Here is a 10,496-nt window from a genome sequence, read left to right on the forward strand (position 1 = left end):
CACCAAGTAACCTTTCCTAAGATACATTATACAATCATTATTATTCAAAATAGGCAAATAATAAACCATAGACATTAGTAATAACTTTAGATTACCGAATAAATTAAAGCTCCTTCGAATAGTCTTAATAGTCTTCATCATATCTCACCATGCAGGGCAAAGGGCGAGGAGTCGTGCGCAAAGATTGTGTCTTTGAGCATCTCGTCTCTCATGAGTTTCCTGCGTCCAGGAGACTTAATGAGGGATGAGATGCGTCCTGTTAGGAAACATCACATGTTTGTGCGCTCAGCGACCAACAGATTAAATTGCTGGACATCAGGACAGACAGGGGGAAGTACTATAGTAGAGCTGGACGAGCACAGAGAGGGACAACATCTGTCTGTCGACACACTTATTATAGGCTATTAGATATTTTGGATAAACTGTTTTGTTTTTTTTAAATATATTATTATTTTTTTCCTGCTGAAGAGTGGACATGGAAGCATTGCGATTCGTTTTTCTCCTGGTTTGTGCCTGCTCTGTTTCTCAAGCTGATGGACGCAAAAGTAAGTTTCAAAGTTATTTTGAACAGTATAGTCTGTCGAGAACGAATATAGAAATATTATCTATACAGACTCACTGAATGTCCTCCTTTAATTCAAATATTCACACTAAAATCACAGAAATGATTTAATTATATGGGCCTTAATGGCTTATTAAGAAAAATCATGTTGCAGTAGTTATTAAGTGTGAAAAAGACTTTTGATATTCGATGTTTGTCTCGCAATTTCTGTTCTACCTGTTAGCTCTGAGTCCCATGAGCTTAATTAAGACATGTGAGCCCTGGCTGAGAAAACTATCTACACAAAGGAAAATCCATAAAAAAATACAATACATCTTAATAAATATATCTATTTAATTCATAATGTTCAGCTGATATGATTCCCAAATTGGAAAATGAAGCCTTAAACAATTAAAAAACATATTTGTATTACAAGTTATCAATATGAAAACAATAAGTTGTCTTGTTATTACAGCTGCATATGTAGTTTAAAATGTTAATGTTTGTCATGCCACCAGCTGATTATCTGCACATGATGTGTTTTTCCTTTAATCAAATCACATTGACGGAATTTGTTGTTTTCGTCTCTGCCATCCAAAATGTCATTCAGTCTAAATTAAGACAGAAGCCAGAAACAAAAGGCACCGAATTATAGAGAATGATATAATAAATAAATAAAAAACATCTGATATCTGGTATCACAATTATGATCATCTCCCTCAGAACAGTTGCTGTTATTCCAAATTTTATTTCCCCACTTTTTTTCTCTTTTATGTGTTTGACATCTGCAGTGGGGAATTTTTTACTAAAATATTTCATTAATCAAAACTAGAAAACCTGATCTCATCATTATTATTTGCCTCCACACAATAATCTCCCCATTGAAAGATTCCAAAGTCAGATGATTTCTTTTCAGATGGTTATAGCTTCTCATTAGTTTCTACACTGCATTATCAGGTGACACAGCTGAACATTTTCATGTCAAAAGTTTAATTACAAAAGTGAGAATTCTATTATATACTCAACCTTGCAGACATGGAATAAAAACTCCTTTGGAGCTGTTCTTGAGATAGGCTAATTAATTAAAGAAAGATAAAAGAAAAAAATCCAATACATGACTCTAAAATGTGCATGATAGATTAAAAAAAACTTTTCACTAGGGGACCCTGGACAAGTTTAAGTTCCCCCTCAGTGATCCTTATTTTAAAGGAGTCTTAAAATGTGCTTTGTTCTCACTCTCCAGCATTCGCTGACATGTTCTCCCACAAGCATGCAAAAGTAAGGAAGTTTCCATTTCCAATTCCACCAATCCCTGGCTGGAGTCCTGACTCCAACCCTTGGGATGATTACCTCTACCCTCCACTGACCCCAAAGACAAACGAGCTCACGCACCACAAAGGTGAGTAAAAGTCATCTTTCTCTTCTGAATTCTTCCTATGTTTGGATTTTTTTTTTCACCTGGAACGTCCACTTTTCATCCAGGTAAACCCACAGTTCATCTAACCAGCGACAGTCCTGCTCTCAACGGCTCTCACCTCTCCTTCACCGCCATGCTGAAGTACCCACCGTGCCAGAAGGAAGACGCCAATGGGAACATTGTTTGGGATGAGCACTGCGAGGACGGTACGGAGCTCGAGGCCTCAGGTGCTGCCAGAAAAAGCCAGGCCAGCACTACTAACTAACACATCCACCACAAAACACCACTGCATCACATACAGTATACTGCCACAGCACAGGAGTGTAGTGAATATAAATGGCTGCACAAGCACACTAAAGTAGCATTAGTTCATTTTTGGGCCACTAGGGGGCAGCAAAACAAACTTTAAACAACAAACTTCGACACATTATCAATTTATAAAGTTTGGAGTTGTGTTTCTGTCCACCTGATGAATGTAAGTCCAACAGAGAGCTGCAGGAATGAGTCGTAAAACCCGGAAATGAGTCAGCGTTTAGCACTTCTGGCTCCCTCATCTGGAAGTCAATGGGTTTTTTGAATGTTTTTTTAGTTAGATGTCTGAAATAAGGTCTGTGGTTAACACAAGCTAAAGAGATTTTAACGTTTTGTTCTAAGATATAAAATACACCAATAAATACCCCACTCATGAATTTGGATGCCTTTACGTGTCTTCAAAAAGCAGTTGCTATAACAAGTGGCTAAATGAGACTAAACGTCATCACGCCGACTCGTCCGCCTTTACAGCCTCGTTGTGTATACTCACGCTCATGCGACCGCGATGTAGTTCGTTTACAGCCTAACGTTAGCTTTTCAATTCTGCCGATTGCATTCACGCTTCAGAAATCCTAAAAGTGGTGTTCATTTGTGAAGATTATTTAACAAATGTTTGTTTGCCACAGAGTTTATTTTCTGCAATAATCCAAAACTCAATGGAAAAGTCCCATTGGCTTTTTGTCAAGGGAACCCATGGTGATGATAACTTCCTGGCTTGCCTACAAAAATACGTCATCCCTGTACCACTTTGTATTCAATCTCCTTTTAGCTCTGTTTTTGGTCTCCACCAACTCCTGAGGGAAACACCTGGCTCTTTAGCTGCTAAATGCTCCACTAGGTTCACCAGTAGGTCACTATCTTTGTCCATTTGCTGTATTTGGTGTGTAGTGGATTTATCAAATATAAATTTGGTTGAAAACAACTGCCTGCTGCTGCTAGAACAAAGATGGTGAGACTGAACCAAAACAATAAAGCTGCAAGCCATAAAATCAAAACAATGCACTTAAAGAGGCTAAAATGGCCCATAGGGCTGAGGGGAACTGCAGTGTTTGGAGATTTGTCACCATGAGTGACCCCTTTCACATTACAAGTAGTCATCTGACCCATTGTTGAAAGAAAGATGAAAATGAGTTGTTTTTAAATAACACAACCTCACTCTCTTTTCTCCTGAGCAGCCAATGGACAGGTGCGTTCTGGCTACGTGTACAACTGGACTTCCTGGTTGGATGACTACGGCTTTGCAAAGTGTACAGACAAGACGAAATGCAATGTGTTCCCCGATGGGAAGCCCTTCCCTCAGAGCAACGACTGGAAACGCAAGAGCTATGTCTACGTGTGGCGCACAATGGGTGAGACACGCAGGTCTACAGATTCACACACATGCAGACCCAAAAACAAAATAAATAACCATTTTTACTCTCTCTCTGTTTATCCCAGACCAGTACTACGAGACATGGGACGGCTCCTCTTCCAGTATAACCATCAACACCACCGCCTTCGCTCTGGGGTCAGAGGTCATGGAGGTCATGGTCTACAGGATAAGTGACCGCAGGAAGTACAGCCCCCTCACCACTGACTTCACCATCTTCTTCGTCACAGGTGGAGACAAACTCACACTTTCAGCTCATACAACTTTCATGTTTCAGCCAAACAGACAGGTGCAAACACAAGGAGAAACCTAGAGAATGAATTATCTATGACTCCCCTTACACACTCTTTCTTAGATAAGATCCCGTTGGCAGTTTACATCTTCCAGAAGGCTGCGCTCAACGAGTCTGAGAATGTTTTCTTTCGTGGTGAGGATGTGGATTTCAAAGTCATGCTCCACGACCCCAGCAGCTACCTCAAAACCGCAGCCGCCATCGACTACATCTGGGACTTCCGAGATGGCAACCAGCTGGTGACACACCGCGACATGACCACACACGCCTACAAGATGGTGGGGAACATCACTGTGAAGCTGGTGGTGGAGGCGGCGTTCCCCATAGAGTGTCCGCCCACCTCTGCCCCCGCAACTCAGGGGAGCTCCACGAAACCACCTCCCACAGGTAGTAGACACTGACACATAGATATGACCCTATAGGTGAAAAATGTAATGAATATATGGTATTTCATTCATTCACATGTATTCACACAGGGAACAAACATACTGTGTATACCGACGCTGCACAGCTGACATGTACACCAGTAAAAATACTGTAATGTACTTTAGGATAGACAGTATTATAAAACAGCTTTTACATTGAAACAACAGTACGGTCTAGTAGGTAAAGATGATGTCTTTAAAGGGTCAGTTCACCCAAATTAATAAAAAAGTATTTTCTCACATAGGCTACTGCTATCTAGCTATTCAGATAGTTTGGGATTTATTTTCCCAGGTTTTGGGATTTTTAGGGACCATTCAGGGACTATTTCTTTTATAGAAAGTAGTTCCAATGAACTGCAACATCACCTCTGATGACACAAGCTGCTGTTGCCTTAATATCTCTCTCTATATATATACAACATATACAGCACCTTTCATACAGGAGGAGTAGTTCAAAGTGCTTTAGAGCAAAGTGAAGAAACAAGAGAATAAATAAAAAACAGATAGATAAAAACATGTAAATTATGCACGATAAAACAATGCAATAAAAAAACAAAGGCATAAGAACAATAAAACACGTAAATGATAAAAACAAAATACAAATAAAGACAAAGGAAGAGCAACAGCTAGTTAAAGGCAATGCTGAATAAATACGTTTTTAATTATCGCTTAAAAATGTTCACAAAGCTTGCATCTCTTATAACCTTGGGGAGTGAATTCCACAGTTTTGGTGCATAATTAAAACAAAATCTGAGCTGCTGATTATCTTATTAAAAAATGTAAAATGTAAATGAACTTTTAATATCACAATTTGTACATAGCACAGCACGGTGAAATTAAGCTTCTGCATTTAACTCATCCTAGTATATTAGGATACAGTGCCTGGGGTGCAGATTGGGGGGGGATGCCTTGCTCTAGGTCACCTCAGCAAACTAGCACCTCTCCAGCTACCAGTCCACACGGGGACTTGAACTGGCAACCTTCCAGTTGCCAAGCCAAGTCCCCACACACTGAGCTATTACCGCCATTTGTGTGATGGCTTGTCACTTAAGACAAGACAAGATAAAACTTGCTTCATCTTGAGGGAAGTTGCTGATAACAAAGAGGTGCAAAATCCAAAATATATACTATATATATAATGCCAAAATAACATTATAAGCACATTCACCTCCATTTTATAGAAGTTTCGGAGCAGACATCTCAGGGAAAGTTATCTCAAATCTTGGGCAAATAAAACCAAAACTATCAGCATGGTATATACCGCAAGATATCAGAAAGTTTTTTTTATAGTCTGGATGAACAGTACACCATAATCACTGCTGTTACACAACTGGTGCTGCGGTCTAATCCTTGATGGACAAGACAAAGCAAGAAGTGTCTTTCCCTGCAGAGTTCACTGAAGTGTTACCTCACAAAACTAGATGTGTCCTAACTGTGTTCCTGTGTCTCTTCCTCCAGAGTCCACACCTTTACCCGGTACTCATGCTGGGACTGTCAAGATGGAGAGCACGCACGGTGAGTCCCACAGTGAACAGTGTGTTGCTTTGTTTATGTGTGTATAAGAGAGAAAGAGAGTGAGACAGACTGGAGAAAGTGTGTGTATCTGAGCAAGGGGCTCATCGAGACCCAATAACTTGACTATAAAATACTTGTCCAGTGAGTCCATATCTTGTCACGTCCTGTTTCAGTGCCACCCACCGCAAGCCAGCCCCTCCCCTCCTTCTCTACCACAACCATGATACCAGGCGCGCCCACCACGGAGCCCCTCCCCTCTATTGCTCCCAATACGACCCCAGATTCCACCGCCCTGGCCAATCTCCGCACCAGGCGCCTCAACACTAAGGGGTGCTACCACTACGTCTATGGAACCTTCACGGCCAACATCAGCATTATTGGTAGGTGGCAGGCTGCATTTTCAAAGCGGCGTGCATTGCTGTTTGTCACAGTGTTTTTTATGATACTAACACCAGATGGCGCCAAAGTCAAACATTTTTAAATTGCACACATAGTGGCTTTAAAATATAATTGCAAAAGTGGTGGATTTTTTTTAATAGTATGATACTTTATAAAAAAGGAAATAATAGATCAATTTGTAATTTAACCTTTAATTTATGATTCATTTAGTGGCATGGCTGCAGGGATGCCAATGTGTCAGTGAAATATCTCAACAACTGTTGGATGGATAGCCCTGGAATTTTGTAAAGGCATTTATGGTACCCAGAGGATGAATCTTGATGACTTTGGTGATTCCTGAATTTTCCTTTTGAGCCATCATTGTCCATTGTCCAACTGGTTTATGACCAAATTCCTGCAAAACTAATGACATCATCATCAGCTGTACTTAATTACCAAATTATAGCATCCTAACTCGCTAATCTAAGATTGTAAGCATGGAAAACATTCACTATGTTCTAATACCCATACTACCATACTATTTAGTATGCCAGAAAAAAGATTTAGTATGTCCCAATACATAGTATGTCAAATGCAGTATGCCAAAAATACCAGGATATCCTACTACATCTGTTTGCATTTTGCAGTATGTAAGCCAGCATTATTTTGTGGCTATTCTGACCCCACAATCCTGTGCAGCTGAGATACGAGCACGAGGGTCAAAGTGCAAGGCGCAATGTTATGAAGAAGTAGTCAGTCTCACAGCCTCACAGAGCCGCTAGCATGGCTGTAGACTCTTAGTCTCGTGTTTCGAGGATGACACAAAACCAATTCAGTGAGAAGGATATTATTGTTTTCACATAGTCAAGTATATACCATTCCAAAACTCTGATGCAACTCTAATAAAGTAAACAAGTGACTGTGTTGTCCAGCTCAGCTGAGCAGAACAGAGCTCCAGTCAGCCGGGCGAACACCCAGTCAGTGGTAGTCATATGAAACTGGCCTTTTGTGTCCTAAGTTGAATTCTGTGCAGTGATTTCTGCACAAATCTAATAAAAAGAAATAAATCAATTTCTTATTCACATTTTTATGTGATGGGGGATTGTAGTTTCAATTCAATGTTATGAGAAGATGAACTGCATGAATGTGTTCTCCACAGAGCCCAAGCACAAATTGAACAGCCGGCTAAGGAGTCACATTGTGGGCGTGTCGGCTGACAGAGTGACCAACACTGACATCAGCTTCCTGGTGAAATGTATTGGCAAGTGAGTATACGGGCTAAGTTTATATTAATGTTTCTCATGACTGCTGTTGGGTAAAATCCTAAATTGTGATACTTTTTGTCTCAGTTTTAAACATTTCTACCTCATAACTATAAATCGATACAATACAGAGATTAATTACTTTTATTTAAATGGGATTTAAGTCATTTATAGATTTTAAGTATATTATGGTCATACAAATAATGTACAGAATGACCTGAAATTGTCAGATCTGATTACTATGGGGGAATGTAAGCCAGTTTTAAAAGATCAAGAATGATTAATACACTATTATTGTTTTTTTTATTGCATATTTACTCATTTACTTGTAGTGTGTGACAGTTGTATTTGTCTGCTTGTATTGTTTGTGTTTATTGTTGTAACAATGTTTATGCTGCCCTCTTGGCCTGAAGGTCACTCTTGAAAAATAGATTTTAATCTCAACAAGACTTTTACCTGGTTAAATAAATATACATAAATAAATATAAACTTCCTAGTAAACTAATTTACTCTAATTTCCGAGTAACCTAAACTAGGAAATAAGATATTTATTAGATAATCTAATTAAGTCATAACACAATTCAAAGTCTATTTGTGTAGAGTTTAAAACCTTCTAGTCCCTACAGATGTTATAAAGTCATTTAATGCAATAGCATATTAGATAAAGAAAAGGATTGATGGTTTTATTTAACCCTTCATCTTTCCATCCTCTCATCCTCAGCATCCCCACGTCAGCCTGCACCATCGTGTCAGACCACACCTGTACTCAGGTGAGTAGCATCATGTGCGATGACGTGCCTCCGTCGGCGGTGTGTGAAGTGCATCTCATGCGAACGTTTCCGGTGCCTGGCACCTACTGCGTCAACATCACCCTGGAGGACTCCAAGAGCCTGACCGTGACCACCACCACCGTCACCATCAACAAGTCCCAGGATGCACCTGGTCGGTCACACAAAGACATTTATTATATCTTATATCCTACGCATGTTCATAATCTATTAGCAGCAACAGATTGATGTTCTCTGTCCGTCCCTGTAGTGCCCAAGACCTCACATACTGCAGGTGTGGTGCTCTCCTCCACTGCTGTGCTGGTGTCTGCCTTTGCATTCATTGCCTATCTGGCCTGCAAGTGAGTAGTCTTAAAAGTTAGTGCTTCCACATTCACACAAAATGTCCAAGCGTCTCATTTTTCTCTTTTCTATCCTTTCAATCCCTTTTCTCCCTCCTCCCCTCTCCACAGACGTTACAAGGTGTACCGTCCCATTCGTAGGTCACTGGTGGAGGACGCCCGCGGCCCCGCTGGGGTCGGAGGTCGCATGGTCCGTTTGAAGGAGGCGCTCTTCCCCTCCAACGAGGAGAACCATCACCTGCTGACTGAGAGACGCCCCCTGCAGGCTTGATAAAGCTGCACCAAAGCAGTCCTGCCCTCCTCAATGGCAAAAATACTGAAGAAAAATCACCGTTCACATATGCAAATGTAAGCACGTTAAATCATTAAAAGGTCTAGATAACAGGAATACATTCATATCTGTAGAAAAATATGAGTAAATAATACTGATGTCTGTGTCTTAATTTAGTTGTTAAAGTGTTGGCTACAGCAGTATGAAGGCAGTATATGATTTGATTTACTAAAGAGGCTGTTAAATGTCTGCGTTTGTGCCAATTTCGTGTCAAATGCTGCTTCACAGTACTGTGCCTTACACCGTCATAATAATCAGTATGAAATCCTTGAGATGGTTCTCCAATATATTACATATACGAGTGACACTGCATGCTCTTCCTCGGTCGAGTGAATTGAAATTAGAGTTTTAAACTGCAAGATACAAAAACTAATTCAAGAAAAAATGTGACCTGAGGACTAATAAAGGTTGTGAACTAACCACTAATCTTTTGAAGACATTCTGTCATTTCTCTCCATGTCTTTATGATATGATTTCTTTGACCAACCTTGCTTTAGTGCACAATCACAAATGACCCGCAGATGATGCAAGGTTTGGTGGAAAACCTTTTTCTTTACTATTCATTTGAATGATTTTAAATCAAGGCTGAAGCTTTTGAAAGCCTGTGACGGCAACAAATCTACCAAGATAACTTTCCTGTAGCCTTTAACAGTGAGACTAAACTGTTTTACACCCTCACCAGCATACACACACTGATCAGCCATAACATTATGACCACTGACAGGTGAAGTGAATACCATTGCCTATCTCGTTACAATGGCACCTGGCAGTGGGTGGGATATATTACACAGCAAGGGAACATTTTGTCCTCGAAGTTGATGTGTTGGAGGCAGAAAAAAATAGACAAGCGTAAGGATGTGAGTGACTTTGACAAGGGCCAAACTGTGATGGCTAAATGACTGGGTCAGAGCATCTCCAAAACTGCAAAAGGGGGACCTACTCAATATTAGGCAGGTGGTCATAATGTGTTGGCTGATCGGTTTATACTATCCTGTGTTTTCTTGTTAGCAAAACAAATAAAACATTAGCTGTGTCCCAAAAACTAAGTCTAGGCAGGTATTTGGTATTTAATAATAATTATAATATATTTAAATATATAGCACAAATTGCTTCACATAAAAAAAAATAATAAAAAAAATGATTGTTAAACTAATTGTTTAGAATTTTCAATTCATTTTTATTTTATTTTAATTTTGACTTTTCAATTTCATTTTAGTTTTCAGAGTGTGTTTGCTAGGTTTGGTTTAGTTTCAGTTTTTCACAGAGATTTAGTTTTACAGTAGTTTTTGTTAGGGCCAGGTATAATGTCTCAGGCATAATGTCTACATACATATACATGGTTGGAGAACATACCATTAAACCATAAAGTTTAATGTTTAATCTTCACGCTACTTTAGTGTCTGATGTGAAGCAATTGCAGCATAGCGCCGCCTCCTGTAAGGTCAAGTCAAATTTCTGTGGTTCAATGTCAAGAGAGTTAACAGAAATTTATGCCGTCTTCCTGTTTAGGTTGTGATATATTATA

At 39.7% G+C, this 10,496-nt stretch overlaps 1 protein-coding gene across 2 annotated transcripts; it reads left to right on the forward strand.

Annotated features, from left to right (window-relative positions):
• The first annotated feature begins 329 nt into the window (after positions 1 to 329).
• On the forward strand, positions 330 to 9,397 carry gpnmb (glycoprotein (transmembrane) nmb). 2 transcript variants are annotated; one of them, XM_037793913.1, is made up of 12 exons: positions 330 to 545; positions 1,785 to 1,940; positions 2,024 to 2,185; positions 3,446 to 3,619; positions 3,708 to 3,869; positions 3,995 to 4,318; positions 5,815 to 5,871; positions 6,045 to 6,251; positions 7,409 to 7,514; positions 8,233 to 8,453; positions 8,550 to 8,640; positions 8,752 to 9,397. In XM_037793913.1, exons 1-12 carry the CDS (start codon positions 476 to 478, stop codon positions 8,909 to 8,911), a joined length of 1,890 nt encoding a protein of 629 aa, XP_037649841.1. In that variant the 5' UTR covers positions 330 to 475; the 3' UTR covers positions 8,912 to 9,397. The 2 variants fall into 2 exon arrangements, with proteins under 2 accessions (XP_037649841.1, XP_037649842.1); XM_037793914.1 differs by having other exon boundaries at positions 331 to 545; positions 2,024 to 2,164.
• Positions 9,398 to 10,496: the final 1,099 nt, after the last annotated feature.

This window comes from Sebastes umbrosus, chromosome 15 (genome assembly GCF_015220745.1).
Source record: "Sebastes umbrosus isolate fSebUmb1 chromosome 15, fSebUmb1.pri, whole genome shotgun sequence".
NCBI lineage: Eukaryota > Metazoa > Chordata > Actinopteri > Perciformes > Sebastidae > Sebastes > Sebastes umbrosus.

What these genes read in the sequence shown, in the direction of transcription:
- gpnmb (XM_037793913.1), top strand. Translation starts at nt 476, where the DNA reads ATGGAAGCATTGCGATTCGTTTTTCTCCTGGTTTGTGCCTGCTCTGTT. An exon ending in TCAAGCTGATGGACGCAAAA is followed by an intron (nt 546 to 1,784) that starts GTAAGTTTCAAA and finishes CTCACTCTCCAG; the next exon opens with CATTCGCTGACATGTTCTCC. An exon ending in CTGGTGAAATGTATTGGCAA is followed by an intron (nt 7,515 to 8,232) that starts GTGAGTATACGG and finishes TCTCATCCTCAG; the next exon opens with CATCCCCACGTCAGCCTGCA.